Raw genomic sequence first — 22,503 nt, 5'->3', positions numbered from 1 at the left:
ATTTTCACAGGTAAAATTCAAGATGTAGAGATGTATTTTTAATTTTTCTTCTACATAATTATGAAATCTAGATATTTAGGCTTCTTAGACGACATCATGACTTCCTGTTGTGTGTTTTTTGTTAATTTAAATGTATAGTTATGATGATACAGTATGTCTCATTTATTTATATGTTTTAATGACCTTTAACAATCATTATTCATGCAGAGATGGACTTGTATTTCAAGGTACCTGGGTGCTACAACAGATGGGACGATCAGCTCAGCTACCATCTATAGATATTTGCTCCTCTACCTGTCATTGTCAGTGCTTTTACTATTGTTAATATCATAATTATGTAAATTTTTGTCCGCTAGTCTGCACTATATTTACTTATCCTGTTTTAATATATTATTTTTACGCATTACAGTTTTTTTCAATTGCTAACAAGCAGTGGTCGAAACTGAAGTCACATTTTCAAAACTCTTAACACAGTTTGCAAAACACAAGTCCATGTGGACCAAACTGTGAAGCACTTTTCATTGCTTTCACACTAAATGCATTCAGTGACCACAGTCACCAAAACTCACGGACTCTTTTCTCAGTTACTAGTTCACCACCTGCAAAACACTAGACTTTTACAGCACATTTTTCAAATGCTAACACACTTTGTTCAAAACAGTTAAAAACACAATCAAAACACAATGATGGGAGGGAGGGAGGGAGGGAGGGAGGGGATGGGGGGGCGTGGGGAATTTCTGTTGCAGGAACATTGAAATATATAAAATGTCATATCAAAAATATTTTATTGAATAACATAAGTAAAATTATTATGCAACTCCAAACACAGGTGAAGTTAGTTTCCAGCTCAAAACCGATCCAGGTGATCTGTGTTTGGCCTCATTAGAAACCATATAAAAAGTGTGTGAGGGGGGGAGGGGGGGGGGGCTTCTGGTTGTTTTTTCTTTGGAAATATGGATCACATGGTTTACAGTAAACTTTTTATTTTTTGTAAGGTCCCTTAGTAGCCTACCTATGCAAGGGCACAGAGAAAATACATTTTCTTGACGTAAATTGCTGAATTCCTGATTCATTCTTGTTGCAATATATTATCTAGAACACTCAAAGTGCAAAGATATTGCAGTATTTATTTTATAATAAAACTGATTTACTGATTTTGAAAAAAAAATCATTCAAACTTCAAAGATCACATTTATTTTATGTAAGTAATGTTCTTTGTTGTTAGTGTTTTGTAGTTCAGTGTGCTAAGAGTGACAGTGTTTGTTTCCAAAGTGATACTATGTGCTAGTGTTGTGGTTGAATGAGCTTATTTTGAGACATGTATGAAGTGTTTTGTTGGTGAGGCACCGTTTTGGGGATGAGATTAACTGTTTAGCTGAGATGCCTGATGGAAATGCTGGCTGTGTTAAGAGTTTTGAACATGTGACTTCAGTTTCGACCACTGCTTGTTAGCAATCGAAAAAAACTGTAATATACCTCTTTACCTTAATCTAATTATACATATGTATATACGTTTGAAGGTATGTGTATACATGAATGTGTAGGATGATGTATAGATGCATGTGTGTTTTATTACTTATTTTTATTTATCTAGTTATTTATCATTTTATTAATTAATTTTATTCATTTCTACTCTTATCATTTATTCTTATTTGAATCCCCCCCTCCTCCTCTCCCCTTTTAATTTATCTATTCATTTTATAATTTACTTACTTATTTATTTACTCTTATTTTAACTCATTCTACTGTACAGTCTATCACACATTTTTAGGGGTGTAACGGTACACAAAAGTCACGGTTCGGTACGTACCTCGGTTCAGGGGTCACGGTTCGGTACGGTTTTGGTACAACAGACACTAATTGAATGTAAAACTAAAATCTGTCTTGTGTTATAAAAGTTAAAAGAAAAAAGAATACAAAATAAAACAAGTGCATTAGGAGTGTTATAATGCCATTCATTAATTCTAGAGGAAAAAAAACGTGCACTTGACAACTGGCAACTATTATTCGAATTATTAAATTATTATTATTAAAAAAATATTATTAAAAAAACAAAACAATAAACTGACATCAATGTTGGTTTACACAGTTAAATTAGACTAGCAGTTACTTTGATGATGTTTCTGGTCCTGCCTGTGTTCATAAGACAGAGGCAGCTACACGCACATCCCCCAAAAAACTGAAGACTAGGTGCTGGACCACCAAGAAAGACACAGGTAAGGAAAAAAGGAGACCGCACACTAGTTAAAAGCTCCCGTGACAGTTTAATGTCACTCACGTTTCGGGCGTCAGCCCTTCATCAGACAAAATGTGTCTGATTATATATAGTGTGCGGTCTCCTTTTCTACTCACCTGTCTGTGTTCATGTCAAGAGGCTTAAAAGCTGCGGGATAAGTTGTTGCACACAACTAGTCTTTTTACTTGCACCATGATTGACATATCGGGTTGAACATGCGCTACGTGTTTGATGCGTTTCTAGCGACGCACCGCGCATCCGTGAAACATCGCCGACGGACTTTGTCCGGTGGGCCAGTCGCGAGCATGGATGTATTATGGTCGCGAGCCGCCGCCGTTTGTTTCATTGAGAAGCCACAGTGACATGAATGAAGCAGACAGCTCTCCTCCTCTAACTTCACTCTCTCATCACTTCTCTTCTTCGTCTGCTATGACGGCTGCACGCAGCTTCGAGGCTCATTACCGCCACCTGGATTCGAGTGAGGACTCGACTTTTTTTTTTTTTTTTTTTTTTTTTAATATTCATTCAGACGTATTCGTCGTGTGACTGTGTGCACCGAACCGTGACCCCCGTACCGTGACGGCACGGGACGAATACATATACCGTTACACCCCTACACATTTTCAAAGTCATATGTCAGGAAATGTTTTTGTAAAATGTTTAAATAAAAAGTTATATATATAAAAAAAAAAAACTATCATTATTTTCTATCTAAAGCTGCTTTGTCCTCGTCTGACTGTTTGTGTTCGTTTGTGCATCAGTGAGTCACAAAAACATCTGTTCATCATGTCACAGCTGCAGTAAATGCTTCCAATGCTGCAAATAATCAATAATGATGTAGATTACTGTGTGTGTAGTTGTGTGTGTGTGTGTGTGTGTGTGTGTGTGTGTGTGTGTGTGTGTGTGTGTGTGTGTGTGTGTGTGTGTGTGTGTGTGTGTGTGTGTGTGTGTGTGTGTCCTCACCCTAGTAGCGACTCGTCTCCGAGCACGGCCGCCCCGTCCACCATACATTGTGCGAGCGTCGTAAGAGGAAGCTTCTTCTGCACAGAAACACAAACAGTGGATGAATCAACGTGTCGATCACAACAATAAATCAAAGGAAATCAAAGGTTACGTTTCTTTTCTTTTTTTCCCCTCTAGGCATCAATAACGTAATTCTGATACTGATTCTGTTCTTGAATATTGTGATCAATCACTTTGTAATTAACCACCTGTTCATAACAATGTACAGAAATGTGTAGTGCACTTCAATTTCCAGTGCAGAGCATAAAAAATACCAGTTTATTAAGATAATAACAATAATTGAGAGATGAGATTAAGGTTGTTTTTCAGATGAGACGACAAAAAAGAGAGGAATTATTCAACAAAATGTATAAATACTTGTTACTACTTGTTCTGTCATCCTATTTGCAATCATAAAAATTACTCTTGATCATAAAATATTCTTTTTATTTCATCTCAGATGGCTCCAGGGACATTTTGGTAATTTATTTCATGTCTTTTATTCACTGCCTCCGCTCTCAGCTCCTGTGTAATAAAGTTTTCTTATTCTTCTTTTCCTCATTATATTGTAATTTATATTTTCATTAATGGGTGCGATGTCTCTCACCGAGGGCGACCTGACGGACTTCTTGTCCACGTCCACTCCCTGCTGACCCTGCAGACACGCAGTCAGCTTCTTGTGTGTGCTGTGGGAAACTTGTTTGACCAGCTCCAGACGTTTCTCCACCTGGAACACACGAGAAAAACAGAGGACAGAGAATCAGGGTCACAGTGTCAGTTTTTACCAACTCATGATGCTGTTTTAGTGTCTATAAAACAACACTGATGTATGTAAATATCTTCTGCCGTAAGGTTTAATCAGAACTAGTGACTATTTCTGGAACTGACATTATATCCAACTGGGACAAACTTCTTTTTGGGCTCAACTACTATAAGTGTGAAAAATAAATATTTATTTGGAATACTAAGTTTAGCTGCTAGAAAAGCAATTACAAAGAAACGGCTTTAGCCAGACATCCCATCTGTTGAGGAATGGTACAATATCATTTATAATGTATTTGTGATGGAAAGAATCATTTTTCAATGAGGCTTCAGCAAACTAAATTCGAAGACATCTGGAAAGAAATGGAAAAGGTATATTTCCTTTAAACGCCCTTCTTTTGTTTAGGTTTTTTATATATATTAAAGCAGAAGTGAGTGGTCCGGTCGTTTTCGCTAATGCTGCGTTCCAGGCAGGCTTTTGAAATCGTAAATTACAGCTTCAAGTCACAACTTACGACTTTGTAGCGTTCCAGGCAACCCACTCGTGTTTTTCCGACCTGTTTTACCTGTGAAAGTCACTATAACGGCCACTCGTAACTTCCGACCGGTGAACTCGTACCAGATCGAACTGGTACCACTTCACGGTCGGAAAAATACGAGTTTCCTTGAACGCACCATAACAGTCCTCGTCCCTACGTCGCCACATTCACGGCGTTCCTTGGCTGCACACACAGCCCTGCATGCCGTTCTCTCTCCTCATTGGATAAAAACTGTAGGATACGATAAATGTTTTCTCCTCGGCTCAGAGCAGAGCAGAGTGACTGACAGACCCGTGTTTCAGTCCAAACACTCTATGTAAGTGATTGCTGTTGGAAGATATAACTATTTAAGACTTATATTAACACAAAAATATCACTTACTTCTGCTTTAAGATGTACTTGATTAATTACTTATTTTATTGTAATATTATAACAGAAAACACCTCATGTTCATGTGTAATTTTATAAAAATGCTTTATAAAAGGAAAAAACACTGATGTATAAACAGGTTCGCTGAGACCTGATCACCTTGTCTCATTATTAAAGGGATAGTTCAACATTTTGGCAAATTGGCCCATTGCTATGAGATAATAACAGAACGTTACCAGACAGAGTTGTTTTAGAGGCGAATTCTTGCAAAACCGCTGATGCACGTTGCCTTCAGGGACAGTTTTTCATCAAGCAGTCTCTGCATTTCCCTCTAAAACAACTCTGTCTGGTAACGTTGTGTTATTATCTCATAGCGTGGTGAATGTGCAGGTCACAACTTGTCCACCAGAGCGTTGTGGAGTTGTTGGATTGTGTATTTGATGAGTTTGATGAGGGAAACCAAGAAATCCCATGAGTCTCCGTAGCGTAGCTCTGAGCAGCTCACGGCTCTGCTCCGCCGTTCTAAAAACAGCTTGCACCGACAATTAAAGGTAACGAACCTATACTGCTATGACTATAGGGATTATGGCAATGGGCACAATTTGCACAAATGTTGAACTAGCCCTTTAAACCAGATCGGTCCGGTCAAGGTGACGCTGCGGCCGCTGAGGGCGTCGTTAATAATCAGGCCAATTAAAACGCGGCGCAGCTCCGAGTCAATCAGGACGTTCAGCCCCTTTGTCTCATGCACAAGTTCAGTTTCAGAGCTCATTAACGTTCCCACACACACACACACACACACACACACACACACACACACACACACACACACACACACACACACACACACACACACACACACACACACACACAGATTCATTAGTACCTGCAGCAGGTCTTCACTTAACACTTCTGTTTTCTCAGCTCTGGAAGAGAAGAAGAAAGAAAGAGAAGAGAAGAGAGGAGATGAACGTTAGAGCAGGAGGGGAAACGGCTAAATTACATAATTTATTACGGTGGGAAGAACGGGGCAGGAAACACACACAGCACTCAGTCAGTGTAATTACATAACCTGCTGCTGGATTTTCTGTGCACATAATAAATAATACAGCAGCAGTTGCAGCCTGGAGCTAATCATCATAAAACAGGAAGGTTCATTTGTTTTGTTTTGGTTTGTGTGTTCTTCTTCAACCTCAGCGACAGGTTTCTCCAGGTGGGAATCAGACCTTAAAACTGAACCTGAAGACGTCTTGCCTCAGGAGGTTTGAGTGTGGAGATCGTTATCAACACCATAAAGGATTTAAACCTGCACGCTGCACATGTGAAGAGTTTTTTTTTTTAACTTGTTGTGCGTTTATGAGCTGATTCATGCAACTGACCCCAGAATAAAACACAGTAAAGTTAAAAAATCAATGAAAAATACATGAAAACGATTTGTTCTTCTGCAGAAACATGAGGTGCTGAGTCATAGTCTTACATATATCAATAGATAACTGCCACATAAAGTGAGTAGTTGCAATAGTTTGATGAAATGGATGAAGATACCTGAGGCCTTGTTAATTAATGTCCGCATATAATGTAATAAAAACAAAAATGATGAATGAAAGACTGGAGAAAAGTCACAACATGGAGGATTAAAGAGGTAAAACAGAGTTAACTGGGGACTATTTTCAGCTGCGGATGAATACACATTTGCTGCAATAGATAATAGTAATCGACTCTGGATGAACACACACATTTGGGACTATTTTCAGCTGTGGATGAATATGAATATGTGTTTTTTTAGAAACAGTGGAGCAGTAATGAGGCTTCGTAAAAAAGAAACCGGCATTTCTGGTTCTGGTGATAAGTAGAAAAATGTAAATCATCACTGTGAGTTTTCTATCGACTCACAACGACGGAGTGAATGAAAACATTGTTTGTGTTTGCAATAGAAAAGATGAATTTATTTCTAATCAGATGAGCTCCTGTAATTACTCGCTGTATTAATATGAATGAAGATTAATTAGTTTGACCTTTCTGCTTCTTTTAGTGCTTCGTTTCTTCTCATTTATAACAGAAACAGAAACATAAATGTGTAAATGTGAAGTGCAAATAGGCATCGATGAATATTTTGTTAAAAAATAAAGAGATTCTTAAAGGGATAGTTCACCCAAATTTCACTCATTATCTACTCACCCTCATGTGGACTAAGGGCTGGGAGAATTTCCAGAGTCCTCCGTGCCTTCTCTGAGTTACGGGGGGGGGGGGGGGGGGGGGTGCAGCAGTATTTGTCCATATAACGGTTGTGAATGGGGCTCACTTTTCTTCGTCCAAAAAGACACACCAAAAAACCATCCAAATACCTCCATAGTGCTCGTCTGTTAATGTCCGTCTTGTATTGAAGCCCCGACATGAGAAATTGTTCCGAAAAAAATTTAAAAAGTCTATATTTTAAGCTTGTTTGTAGCGGAAGCTCCCAGTGTCTCAGTTCACTGCTCTTCCTGTGTCAGTGCAAATGACTGGCGGAACAATTTCTCATGTCGGGGCTTCAATACAAGAGGGACATTACAGACGAGCAGTATGGAGGTATTTGGATGTTTTTTGGTGTGTCTTTTTGGACGAAGAAAAGTGAGCCCCGTTCACAACCATTATATGGACAAATACTGCTGTGCAGACCCCCCCCCCCGTAACTCCGAGAAGGCACGGAGGACTCTGAAAATTCTCCCAGCCCTTAGTCGACATGAGGGTGAGTAGATAATGAGTGAAATTTGAATTTTGGGTGAACTGTCCCCCTTAAAGTGTTCACTTCCTCAAGGAGAAAACACAGCATCAATATCATTCAACCACATGTCATATCCACATCCAGACCAGGAGGCCGGCGTGCAGAGCGTGTGAGGCGTTCAAGTGACATCGATCGACTCAGACTCTGCCTTCGCCTTCGAGGCTCAGACGGATTCTGACAGTTTGAGTTAAATCAACCGGGATATTGCAACAACAACATGTGTGAACAACATCCAGAACCACAGGTTAAAGAGTCAGAACCTGTAAATACCATAAACGCAGCAAAAACCAGAACCAGCAGCAACAACAAAGCTGCAGCCGAGGCTCCTCTCTCCTCTCTCTTCTCTCTCTCCAGACGAACCCGGCGTCTGATCCAGCTCCTCTGCACACATTGATTATACATCAAGCTGCTGCACTCTCCCTAAAAGCATCTGCACATTAAGATTCTCTTTTATTGCAATATCACGTCGTCGCTCGCTGACAGTGAAAGTATGTGAGAGAGAGAGGTTCTGCTCTGCTGCAGCCGAACGCACAGAAACAACAACAGCAACAGCAACAGCAGCAACAAGACTGACAAGACGATTCATTTACCGTCCGTGTGCACTTTGAGTAGAGGAACAGAGCAGAGAAGAGGAGAGAAGAGCAGAGTGAGGACACGATTTCATTTTCAACCAATAATTCAAAGAGATAAACATCACGACCTCCTGTGCCGACGGTTCAGATTCAGACTGAGCTCACACAGCAGCACCACAGATGCTCCGGTAGATTTACGACGTTGTGCACATAAATAAACCTGCACTTGATCGTTCTGACTCTGATTGTCTGAGAAAAAGTGAAGCAGCTGAGCTCCGGTTCAACAGGTAGAAGAAGACGACGTAGTAAAAAACAACAAGGAAAGAAAAAGGTGTCAGTGAAGTGGTCATGCTAGTCACTCTTCTGTCCTCTTCACCCTCTGAACAGGTTCGGAAGTTACGACTTAAATCTTCATTACTGTGTATGTGAAGACGCTCGAGTCCAATACAAAATTCCCACATGGGGACAATAAAGTATATTCTAATCCTAAATCAATAAATAATCATTATTATTGAAATATTATCCCCTTTTCATTGAGTTAGGAAAATCCTTTGGTGGAAAATTTGGAAAAAAATATGTTGCAGATCATCTGTGCAGCTGCAACAGTCCATAATCTGCCAATAATTCCCATGGAAATCTACATTGCTGGTGGTTTATTGATCCCAATTAATTAATATCAAGTTAAATCTAGTGAAATTACATTGATTAATCTGTTACTCTGTTACTTTTTCAATAGAGATACAAATCACTGGTCTGAACCGTACACACAGTTTAGCTCACATTTAGCTACAGATTAAATAATTAGGAAATCTGTTCTTATATACTTTAATGCTACAAGTGTCCTCTACCATTTGAGCCATTAACCGTGATTCTGTGACTTTTACATGAGAAGTTATTGAGCGTTAAGCAGCAGCTACAGCACAAACACTGTTATTTATCTAAAAGCAGCGGTATGAGTCCAATTAAAACATGTTTTTAGGAGAAAAGTCAAAACCAACAGCAACTACTGTACAACATGCAGAGAGAACAACCTCCTCTCACTTCCTGCAGCGCACACAACTCGTCCTCCTCACACAAACACTTTACTATAAATTAACCCAAATATATAAAAGATAAAATATAAAATAAAACCATCATCATCCTCTCTCTCCCTGCGTGGACTCACAGAGCCGAGCTGTTCCTGCGAGACGCTCGAGTCCTGCTGATCTGCAGCTTTCTCTTCCACATCCCCCCGACGCCGCAGGAGGGAAACCACCTGTTCTCAGGCAGCGGCCGAGAGAGAGTGGAGCGACAGAGGGAGGAGAAAGAAAGACGGAGGAGGAGGAGGAGGAGGAGGAGGAGGAGGAGGAGGAGGAGGAGGAGGAGGAGGAGGAGGAGGAGGAGGAAGGGCGGCCTGAAGAATGAGACCAGACGATCTGGTCCTTTCACTCATCACCTGTCATCTCTCCCCGAGCCCTCCTTCTCTCTTTTTAGTCTCACCTTCTTTTTCTTCTGCACAATTTACAGTATACCACACTGACACACACACACACACCATAAGACATGAAAAGACAGAGGTCTGATTGTGGCTCTCTCCGTCTTCTCACCTCTCCTCCTCCTCCTCTCTTTCTCTCTCTGAGCTCGATGATTATTGATCGGGCTGAAGTGGAACAGCTGGACACCGGAGAGAGAGATAGATAGATATATAGATAGATATATATATAGATAGATAGATAGATAGATAGATAGATAGATAGATAGATAGATAGATAGATAGATAGATAGATAGATAGATAGATAGATAGATAGATAGATAGATAGATAGATAGATAGATAGATAGATAGATAGATAGATAGTGTGCAGTGTAAGAGCACAAACAAATGTGGAAGTGGGGCTATAGAAAAAAATCACAGTGTAATGCATGATAAGAACTGTATAAAAGATAAAAGACTGGATGAAGACCGGATAAAAGACTATAAATAAAATAAACTTCCAACTAATAAAACAGATCAATAGAAATTATTGCACAGGTTCTCATCAGTAGCAGGAGCACAAGCCATTAGCTGAGGACGTTAAAGAGTCTAATTGCAGCTGGGATGAAGGACCTCCTATAACACTCAGTCTTTGACCTCATTGTGATGAGATTGTGAGAGAGAGAGAAATACAGAGATGGGGAAATAGGGTTGCAAAATTCCGGGAATTTACCAAGTTTTACTCAACATCCATGTTTTTGTTGTTCAGTAAAAGAATTGATTGTTCATACAAGAATTAAGGCGAGACACTACTGTACAGGCAAAAACACAGTTTTTTTTTCATGCACTGAGCAATTTTGAGATTTTTGGCTATTTTTCAGAGGGGATTGTTGTAACGTTTTATTCCTAAAAACATGGAGAAATTGGATTTCTTTAGGGCTGGTGACAGTATTTTCTCATTTACAAAGTGATAAAAAGAGATATCCAAAATCCTCCTCTGTAAAAACTTCTGACTCTGATATGTCAAGAAAATAAAACAAGAATTTTAAAAGTAGCTTTATCCATTTTTCAGATTTCTGTTCTGGAAATGTATGCAAATTAGCGCATATTTAATTAGATATAGCCTGTTATTTAAAATCTTTACCCTATTCACCTGTAGTGTCTCCCCTTAAAACTTGATAAAGTTCTATACTCACAAATAAATCTGTTGAAATGTCATGTTTTTTTAATTGTATTATTTTGCATGGATGTCTGCTTATGCCAAACTAAATATTTACATTTATGTTTGGATATGATACAGTTTGTTTAAATTATCCCCAATTTCCAGTTAATTCCCATAAATTCCCATAATTCCCATGGAAAGTTGCAACCCTACGGGGAAAAAAGAGAAAAGAGGAGGGAAGAAGCTCTTTTCTTTCACTCCTCCATCTCCTCTCTCCCTCTCTCTTTCTCTGTCCAGCTCTTCTCTAACGCAGCTGTTTGACTCGATCTCGGCTTCAAAGGAAAAATCCACCGAAAAAAAAAAAAAAATCGTATTTTTCCCCGAGCATCAAAAACCACCTGTTGGGCCGTAAATAGTTTATAGATCATTTACAGATGAAGAAAGCTGGATTCTTTCTTTTTATTTTTTATGATCTTTTGTATCAGATGAATCAGATAAATTATGGATTTTAGACATTTTAGACTCATCGTTGCACAACAGTTTGTAGTTTCACTGCGACTATAAACTCAACTCAAACGACCACACGGGAGCTAAAAGTGCTCTGATATTCTCTGTTTGCTGCAGGTCGTGTCCTGGTTTTATCTACACAGACTGTTTCCATGGGACAGGAAGTGAGCCACAGGCCGTTAATTACATGATAATGTCAAGGAATTGCCAAGAAATAACAATTAATTTATGTCATAATGTCTAGAAATAGCCAAGAAATAACAGTAAATTTCATCATAATGTTGAGAAATACCGATTGATTGTGTAGAAATGGCCCAGAAATAAAGGTCAATTGCGAAATTCTTGATATTATCACGTAAACGATTGGGCACGCTCTGGAAAGGTGATGTCAAGTTTTCAAAATCAATAAATAAAACTATAAAAAAATCAATAAAAATGTATTCAAAGAACAACAACTGAGTCATAATCAGCCTACGACTCCTGGAGCTACGGTTTTAGTGAGTGAATCACTAAACTCCAGTCAGTTCATGTTTGAGTCCAATTGAACGTTTGCACTAAAACAGAGGAAATTATCTGAAAATGTCCCATTCAAGTGGCCAAATATGGCTCTTGTGACCTTTGACCTTTGACCTACAGATGGAAAAGCATCCATAAAAACATATTAATCTGATTCTGACTGAGGTTTTCCTGTTTAAATAAAGTAAAGGTGCAATTCAAAACTCGATAAAATCAACATATAATCAAAAGCAAAGAGCTACAGTAACACAGTCTATAGGAGGTTGTGAGTGGTGACATCACATGTTGCTGAGTCTGACTTTTCTCAGCGAGTGTGTCGTACTACGTCCAATATAAGACGAGTGTGTGTGTGTGTTGGCTGCTGTGTGTGTGTGTGTGTGTCTGTGTGTTGATTAGATCAAGTGGAGGAGGATTTAATCGAGTCCAGATCTGTTTGTGAGTGGATCCAACAGGACAGTGACAGTGTTTCTGTTTCTGTGTTAGCTCAGCCACAGCAGCTCAGTCTCTGTATTGATTCAACCCGATTTATTTCACACACACACACACACACACACACACACACACACACACACACACACACACACGCACACACACTGTTTACACACCCACGAATGTTGGACTGAATTCGAAGCTGAGTAAATCAACGACAACCTCATCACTGCCGCTGCTGCATTTACTGGCTCAGTGGATGTAACTACGGGATAATGACCCTCATGCAAACACACACACACATATAAAAACACACATTAAAGGTACATTGTGTAGGAAATCCTCCCATCTAGCGTTGTGGTTGTATATCGCACTCAACTCAATCGTATTTTTCATGCTGCATTCACGTGAAATTGGGCAGACGGCAGACGGACGACAGCCGCTGCACGTAACGGCATAAACAAGCCTCTATGTAAACAAGTGGTCCGTCAGCACGAGGCAAAACAATACACGTGACAATATGTTGTCATGGCGATGTCGTATTGTTTACCTGACCCACGTTTTACCGGCTTTCTCTGGACTTCTGTGACTAAAATGACGTCTTACAACTCTGTGTGGTAACGTTGTGTTATTATCTCATAGCGTGGTGAATGTGCAGGTCACAACTTGTCCACCAGAGCGTTGTGGAGTTGTTGGATTGTGTATTTGATGAGTTTGATGAGAGAAACCAAAAAATCCCATGAGCCTCCGTAGCGTAGCTCTGAGCAGCTCACGGCTCTGCTCCGCCGTTCTAAAAATAGCTTGCACCGACAAATAAAGGTAACAAACCTACTGCTATGATGACTATGTTGAACTATCCCTTTAATGAGAAGGTTAGCAATTATCCAACACACCTGGAGGAGCCTGTTTCTGCTCTGTTTCACACACTCAGGCACAAACACAAGTAATCCAAACACGCTTACAATGCAAATTGTGTCTCCACCGTGACCGTTTATACCTCACACACACACACACACACACACACACACACACACACACACACACACACACACACACACACACACACACACACACAAACACAACTCATCTCTTTTCACGCTATGATAAATTCAAAGCTTAAACAGGCAGAACAGCAGACTGCAGCAGAGAGACGCTGCCTTGTCTTGACCCACCGCCCCGTCTGAATTAACTACGTGCATGAGCAACAACATCGACATCCACACACACACACACACACACACACACACGGCTCAGGTCTGAACTGTCATGTCCTCCATTACCAGCAGGAGGCAAGATTCGATAACACTTTGACCACAGGCCCCCTCCCACACACACACATATTACTAATGTGTTACTAACTGTACATCAAAGCGATGTGACGATGCACGACGGGACTGTGGGAGGAAACGGACGATGTGACTCTGCAGATCTGTAAATATCAGATGCTCAGATTTCACCACATGATGTAAAAATAGATGCCAACAACGAGCAGCGAGTGGGTTTTGTATGTTTACAACATTTACAGGGGAAGCGGGGATTCCTTGAAGATGAAAAAGCCATTAAAGGTTTATTGCACTTGGCTCAGTGTGGAAGTAAACATTCAGAAATATCTCATACAAGTCCTCAGGAGGAGGTTTGTACTGGACAAAAAACTCTCATAAGGCCGATAAAGAAGGAAAAATTAGATATTCATTCAGTATATACTGAACTATAGAGTCAATAATTCACTGTGCTGCAGCTCTGTCTGCAACATACAGGCTGAGAATAGCTGCATGCATGACACAATAATAGAAAAATCAATTATTCATATCATGCAAACAAACTATAAATAGCGTAGCTTATGTAAAAAATCATGCAAAGGAGCATAAAGTCGGTACTCGGTGTTCCTTTGTCTATATGGTTTCGACACGTCCTCATGAATCAGTGCAAAGTCACATTCACACATTTACAGAGTGCTGTGAAGCTTTCATCTTCTTTTATGTGGAAGAGAAGAGAGAAGAGAAGAGAAGAGAAGATCTCTGCACCGACTCGTCCCTGATCATATTTTCCATTTCCCGGAGCATGAAGTCATTTCTGATTGTATCTAAAACGTATAATCATATAATGTTATTAGACAGCGGAGCCAGATTTCTACAGTATGTTCTGTTAGTTTCTCTTTTGTTTATAAAAAAAAAGACATTGCTAATAGTCGTGAACGCAGCGTTGAGGGTGAATTAAATCATGCACATGTGTTTAAACTCTAAATATCTGTGATTCACAACAGTTTTCTCTGTGAAAAAGCGCCGTTGTCGTCACTGTCGTTGTTTCTGCTGCCTCCTGTTTATCTGCACGTGTGCGGACGGAGAGGAGAGAAGGTCAGCTGTTCGTGTTGTTGTGCTGACGTTTCCACCCGGGGGGGATTAGGTCGTCGTATATTAACGCAGCGTGACGTGGTGGGGGTCGCAGCTGAGGAAGGGAGAGGCCCCGAAAAACACATATTTTGGAAAAAGATAAAAATCCAAAGGGACAAAAGCTGTAAAAAATAAAAGAATAGAAAATAAATAAATCTTCTCACAGGGTGGCTGGACGACAGCTGGTTTACCTTTGGCTCAGAGAAGAAGACGAAGGAGGAGGAGGAGGAGGAAGTTGAGGCTGGTTCAGGAGATGTTTTTAAGATCTTTCTCCCTCTGACTCCTCGTCCTCCTCTTCCTCTGCAGCTTTTTGTTAATTGTTTGACACATCAAGGGCGTCACAGCCTCAAAGCCTCCGCCGCCTTTTTTACTGCAGCATCATCAGCTTCTGTCGTCACAGCCGGGATTCCCACTGGCACCGGGAGAGGAGGAGAGGAGAGAGAGATGGTGCATGGTGGAGAATACAGAAGCAGCATGCAGAGATAATAGATGTGTAAACGGGGGTTTTACTCTGATAAATCTTTTGAGACGTTTTTTGGAAAAGAGCGCTGGAGCGAGTACAGATTGTTCTCTCGTAAAAATGACTCAACTCCTCTTTGTTTCTCTTTCTCTTTCTCTGGTTCTCTGGACTTTTGGCAGCAGATCAAGGCAAGGCGTCTTTAAATTTTCATTCTCCTGCAATTAAAAAAAAAAAGGCCAAAATAAAGAAAAAGCTGAAAGGTTGAACACGGATGCACCGGTGTGGTACCAGCTTGTGTTGCTGCAGTCAGAAAAAAGTGATTATTCTACAGTTTATATTAATTATTAAGGCTGTAGCATGTGCAGCAACTTGTAACCGCTTCATTTTTCTGAAAAATGAATAAAGTCTGTTTAGTCATTATGCAAATGAAGCCTAATTCATCTCCTCTTTATTTTATCATATATGCATATTAATGTTCTAGACTGTCTTCCACTGAAAACACATTAGTTCAGCAGCGCATCATGCACAGAAAAGGAGGTTTGTACAGTGAGATTATAGGATAGTTACTGTGTGGTTGAACCTTTTTTATAGCAGAGGAACTGATAAAATACACAGAGCTCAACACACATCTGTTTTAACTTATTCTCTGGTTTGATACTTCAGGGGAGCAGCTACGATGCACGTTAGAAAATAATCTTCCAAGAGTAAAGGTCACACATCACACCCAACAAATGTACATGTCCATGTTCACTTAAGTCCACAAGATGAAGCATTTACATCTCCTAGCATTATTTCTTGAAGCTATGTACGCGCTGCATAAAACGCCTCATTTCATTTAATCTCACCAGACAAACTATTTACTTTATACTGAGTTCTTATTCAGGACGAGAAGTGCCAAGTTCGTCTGAAGTCGGCGCTCATGAATCATTTGTGGCCTTGAAATAAAAATGAAGAAAGTAAAAAAAAAAAATTAAAAAAAAAAGAGTGTGAGGGGAGCTGGTGAGGACTCGGAGCAGAGAAGGACGGTGGAATAAGTTACGACGTCGGTCCAACAGAGTGATTCACTTTGTCGCCCATCTGGTAAATCTAAGGTCGCTGGTTGAGCTCGCTGAGGTTTGTATATTGTCTCAATACATTGTTGAACCATTTTACTGCTTTAAAGGGATAGTAGCATTTTTTTAAAGTGGGGTTGTATGATCTACACATAGCCCCTATTGCAGTATAAGACTCTCTGCACTCCTCCCGTTAGCAACGCCAGCCCATAGCCCTGCCCAGAGATTTACAACATACATTGTTGTGAATGGACCCAAAGAAACGGCCAAAAAATTGTATTATAGTGAACAATGGAACTGTGTTTTGTTTTTTTCAGGTAAAACCTCTTTTAGGCCGTGAAAATAGGCCGTTTCTTTGGGTCTGTTCACAACACTGTATGTTGTAAATCTCTGGGCAGGGCTATTATGGGCTGGCGTTGCTAACGGGAGGAGTGCAGAGAGTCTTCTACTGCAATTAAAGTACTTAGGGGCTATTTGTAGATCATACAACCCCACTTTTTAAAAAAATGCTAGTATCCCTTTAATTACATCAGACGTGCATCATATTAAACTCTGTTCCCTCCTGGTTCGACTGCTACGCGATGAAATAATGAAGGATGGAGGGATAACGCTGCATGAAAAACACAAAGTGACGGAGCGATTCACGGCAATGAAACCACAATAAACAGCTCTGAGACCTGCTGAGTGTTTTACTCTCCACAGCAGCAGCAGCAGCAGCTCCCGTCACCTCGACTCAGCTCAGAGCTCCACGTGTTTTCCCTCTGCTGAGTGAAACCAACCAACCAGCTTCACCTCATCCTGCTGATTGACAGACAGGTGGTTGGTTGCCGTGGACACTGATGTAAAAACAACGCAGGTTTCACTAGATTGCAATAATGGGCTGTTTGACATTGTTGTTTGTTTGGCCTCCAGGATGCACACAGTGATTAGTTCGGACGGACACAATGTGCTAATCAATGGCTTTATTAACCTAAACAGCAACGATCAGTGCTGATAGATAATCAATGTGTTTAGAGGAGACTTCCCTTTGAGGAATGTAAAGAGGTTTTTCTACAAAAGCAGCCGTTTTCCAAAAATGATTGGCCAATTTTGTCTCTTTAAATTTCTAATTATCCGTGATTAATTAAAAAGTTGCTCTAAAATATCGACTATGACTATAAATTCTCATATTATCCATGTGTTTTCACCCTTTTGGTGCAATATTCTCCTATTTTTGAGTCATTTATTTGCAGAAATCAACCAAACACAGAAGAAAATCCTCAGAAATAAAAAATAATAAACCATCTGAGGACTTATTTTTTTTATCTTCTCTCTTCCAGACACATGAGCCCTGATCAATACCTCAGCGGTCATGTGTGTTTGTCAGCGTCTGGACGATCAGCAGGAGGCCGGAGGAAGCTTTGATGTATTTATTTATTTATTTATTTATTTATTAATCCTACGAACGAACGCAGCCTGGAGAGAGAGAGAGAGAGGCGTGATGTATCTGATATCAGCAAACAGGCTGTAATGCACTTTGATTGTGTTATGCAATATGTGTGTGTATATCTGTGTGTGTGTTTGACTTAGAGCCCATTCAGAGCGGATTTATTTCTCTCGGGGAGCTCTGGTGTGATTTTAATATCACCTGCCCCTGGTCAGTGGTTTTAATCCGGAGCACTTATTATGTGGGTCGTTTCTCACCCTAACCCTCCGCCCACGCTGATCATCACAGCCGGTGCAGGAGATGAGTTGTTGTTACGGCCGAAACAACGAGCTTCTGCTGCGATTTAAATCAACATCCTGAAGAAAAAACATAATGTGCGACATGTTTGATGGATGGAAACGATGCAAACACCAACATATGGAACCTATTCCTGCACAAATATGATGAAGAGGATGAGGAGAGAGAAGCTCAACCACTGGTGGTCGCCTATAACTATAACCCTATACAGGCTTTCTCTTTTTTAAAGGTACATTATGTAACTTCTCCTGTTATCTATTCACAAAAATCGATTATTTGGTTCAAAAGTCTGTTTTTCATTAACCAGTAATCCCCCCCATCAACAAAGTGAAGTGTTCCTTTCAGCTCTGAATGAGCCGTTCATATCATTCATATCTCCATGGAGCGGGTAAGCTCGGTGCTGCTGCCATGTGGTGTCGCCATGTTTTTACGTTCAGTGGCAGCGTGACGGTAGGAAACCACGGAAACTCATCGGAGACACCGGAGCTGTCGGCTCAGGTGGAGGTGGCGTCTGTGAAAAGTCACCGTGGTAACGCAGTGAGGAGGAACGGAGCGTTACACTGATGCTGCATTCACCTGCAGTCGGGCAGACGGCCGTCGCTAACAAACCAGATGTCATTTTAGTCACAGAAGTCCAGAGAAAGCCGGTAAAACGTGGGTCAGGTAAACAATACGACATCGCCATGACAACATATTGTCATGTGTATTGTTTTGCCTCGTGCTGACGGACCACTTGTCTGCCATCTGCCCGATTTCACGTGAATGCAGCATGAAAAATACGACTGAATTGCTTGCGATCTACAACCGCACTGCTAGATGGGAGTAATTCCTAATGCAATGTACCTTTAAATCAACATCCTGAAGAAAAAACATAATGTGCGACATGTTTGATGGATGGAAACGATGCAAACACCAACATATGGAACCTATTCCTGCACAAATATGATGAAGAGGATGAGGAGAGAGAAGCTCAACCACTGGTGGTGGTCGCCTACAGCTTTTCTCTCTTTCAAGCCAAAAATTTTGGCATCAATAAACACATTTTGATTTAAAAAGAAGAAGTAAAGATATAGTGCTCATCCTGCAAGATTACTCAGGTGGGTGGTGTGGGTGTTGCTATGGCAGCAGGTGTTGCAGCGAGCGACGGAGGGAGCAGTGAATAGATGGATCAAAACGTCGGAGACACGAGAGATGAATAATGAAGCTCCGGAGTAAAGTGGAGTCATTCCTCCGACAGAAGGAGCCCGAGGTGCAGCAGCGCCGGTGGCCGGGGGCTTTCATTTGTCACAACAGGAGAGAGAGGAGATCTGTATCTGCACACACACACACACACACACACACACACACACACACACACACACACACACACACACACACACACACACACACCATGTTCTATAGGCTTCAAGGTCACCCGGCCCGCTACAGTGAAGGTGAAGTGAGTGGGGGTGGAATAAGAATCATCATCATGAAGCTTTAAAACGAGCTCCTGATGAACTGAGAGGAAACTAAAGACTCTTTTTATTGATTATTATCTCCTGATCACCAATTAGATCCATAACAGACAGCAAATATGAATTTATATTATCTTTCTATAGGAGACGCTGATGGACGTATAGAACACAGTTGTCAAACAATTTCTTTGAATGTTTGACAATTAACAACAGATTTTTAGTAAATTATGAGGAAAAAATGCAATTATATTGAAATTATCTGATATATAAATGTAATATTATCTGATAAATATGTTTAAATGTGTTTATAGAACATGACATTGACTTATAGATGAAGCTATGAGCTAAACTGAGCCATCTTTAATGCAAAAACATTTAGTTCTTCCTGCCATGTCTGAGGATTTGCTGCTCCTGCATCATAATCAATATTAGTGTCATCAGAATCATTATTATCAGTAGGATTAGGCCTAATAAAGGTGTCACTGTGATGGTCAGTTCTCACCATTTTCTTACGTTTTAAAATCTCAGGGAAATGTAAACGTGTGAGAACCAGAGGAGTGAAGACGAAGAACAAACTCCTCTGTGTTTCTCTCTTTGCAGAAGAACAGAACAGAAAATAAAACCATATTTTATTTATAGATTCTTCTATTTTCAGCTGTTTGATCAGCGGTGAATATAAAAAACGCTGTTTTTACAGGACAGATGTTTTCACACCGATCCTCCTCCTCCTCCTCCTCCTCTGAGAGAAAAAGAGAGAACAGAGACTCTGAGCGTTAAACGTGATGAAGGTTGATCTTCTCGCTGCTGTCGAGATCCAACGCTCAACAAAACACAAACAACGTCCATCAGACAACAACTTGAATTTAAATATTAATCATCTCAGCACCAACATCCTCCATCAGGCCCAGCTGCACTGTGAATGCTAAGCTAAATGCTAAACTGAGCTCCGGGTCTGTACTTAACGCAGCCGCTAATCTCAGAGCGAGTGTACAGTATAAGCACATTTCCCAAAATCCAACTTTAAATCACAAGTCATCCTCTTTTCACGCACACTAAATGTGTTTTTTTTTACTTCACATTTAGAGTTTAGAGTATTTGTTTCTATCGACTGATGAAAAGGGTGTTTGAGGTGAATCAGAAAAACAAGCTGAAGGCCGACGGCTTTCTGTCAGAGCCACAACATCCCACTGCACTTAAATGCATCTTTTCTTCTTTTTTTGCTTCTAAAGATGAACTATTCTACATTTTTACCTTAATTAAACAGCTTTGTAGTAATTGTGATGGTTTAATAAATGGCTCAACTTGTTAACGATGGAGAATGGAGGCTCTCTGCCTTCCACCTAGCGTCTCTTGGCTGAAAACCAACCTTGTAAGATCAGAGTGTCAGTGTCCCAGCGCACCGCCACACAAACGTAACGCGCCCCGTAACCCGTAATCTCTTGTTTATGACAGATAAGACTACACAGATATACACATGGTAACACGGTAGATGATAAATAACCTTATCCACCGCTCCATGGATTGATTTCTCACCGGCTTCGTTGAAGAACAAATGCACATTGAGGAGAGGAGGGTTAGAGACACACTTGCATCGTTCCTCTTTAACATCTGCTGGTTTAAACTTCCTGTTGTTCTCAGGTCAGATTTGTCTTTGGAAATGGCTTCAAAACAATAAAAACAAAGTGTATTTTTATATAAATGAGGTTTGTTGACAATAAAATAAATACATTAAGTGTATTGAACTGAAAAGGTGTGAATTTAACACCTCATATTTTATAAACAGTGAAAGATTTGGTCAATTTTCACCTGCAAGGAGTCAACAGAAAGTCAATAGACATCTTGTTAGTGATATGAATGAATCTGAAATTAGCAGCAGGTTTGTTTCAGCCTGGAAGCGACTGTAACGACTAACGAGCGTTGTGAGTCTTTGTGCTTGTGCGTCTGGCTGCTTGCCAAGGTCACTGTCAGTCACTGACTCACCGCCGGTGATCGTCTCTGCTTTATGCAAAATGATGTGATTTTATTTGCTTTTTGCAGAGAGTCTCTATCAGCACAGACACAGAGCGAGGGCATCGTCACTCATGGAAGATAGAAAAACACAAAAAAAAACTACAACTTTGCTCTTTTTAAAGCCCCAGTATGTAACTTATTTGGCTTTTTATTAGCAAAAATCAAATATGTCTTTCATAAATACGTATTTCACTGAAGTCGATTCCACACGCATACATATGAAAGCTTCCTGGTACCTTAGAATGAGTTGTTACAAGTCGTTACAAATACATAAGTGGGCGACGCACCGAACCGAGGCGGCCATGTTGCATCGCCATTTTTTTTTACGTTGAGTGGCAGCGTGACCGTAGGTAACCACGGAAACTCAGCGGAGCTGTGGGCTCGGCCTGTTAAAACTGTCACCACTGTGTAGTGTGAGGAAGGACGGAGGCACTGGTGTTGCATTCAGGTGCAGTCAGGCAGACGGCCGTCGGCAAACCAACCGGATGTCATTTTACTCCACCAGAGAAAGACAGTAAAACAATACCACATCACCATGACAACATATTGTCACGCCTGTATTGTTTTTTTTTTATCCTGTTACATGCGGCGTCTGTTGTCTGTCTGACGTCTGCCCGATTTCACGTGAATGCAACAGGGCCGGTTCGGGGGCAGTCAGAAATGTGAAGGGGCATCATGTGAACACATCATGCTCCAGCACTTTTTTTTCCTCTGTGCTTACAGTAACTTCAGTGAATTGAGTTGTTGACTATGTGTCCAACCCCAACCTGGAGAAGTGGATTGCATTTGGTCAGGCCTCTACCTTCAGACCTGTCCAACTAGGGGCCAGGGGGCCAACCAGGGTCTTAGAGCCCAAATTTTTTACTGTCTTAATGCAAAGAGCCACATTATATGGGTTAGGGGTGCATATACCTGAAGATGCATTGCAAACCCAGAGGGGGTGAAAAAGGTGAGTAGCTAAACCCCTGTAGGGGGGGTCTGTGGGCATCCCCCCCAGAAAATCTTTGTGATTTAAAAATGTGAGTGAAGCATTCTGGTGTACTCTGAGAAGAGGAGGGGGGGGGGAGGGGTCTACTATGGTCAAGATTTACAAAACTGAAAGGT

The 22,503-nt window shown here is 40.7% G+C and overlaps 2 protein-coding genes across 2 annotated transcripts in view; one reads left to right on the top strand and one right to left on the bottom strand.

The window, feature by feature from the left end:
* Positions 1 to 22,503, top strand: part of acsf2 (acyl-CoA synthetase family member 2) — a 288,967-nt gene that overhangs the window by 119,377 nt on the left and 147,087 nt on the right. The window lies entirely within an intron of this gene.
* LOC311002958 (rho GTPase-activating protein 44-like) overlaps positions 1 to 22,503 on the bottom strand; it is a gene marked incomplete at both ends in the record, with an annotated part of 115,161 nt that overhangs the window by 42,805 nt on the left and 49,853 nt on the right. Inside the window, 3 exon segments of the mRNA XM_083994576.1 lie at positions 3,200 to 3,276; positions 3,846 to 3,965; positions 5,795 to 5,834. Of these exon segments, the coding sequence (XP_083850702.1) occupies positions 3,200 to 3,276; positions 3,846 to 3,965; positions 5,795 to 5,834 (237 nt within the window).

This window comes from Trachurus trachurus (assembly GCF_905171665.1).
Source record: "Trachurus trachurus genome assembly, chromosome: 19".
In the NCBI taxonomy this organism is placed as follows: Eukaryota; Metazoa; Chordata; class Actinopteri; order Carangiformes; family Carangidae; genus Trachurus; species Trachurus trachurus.
This window is presented reverse-complemented; position numbering and strand designations above follow the sequence as displayed.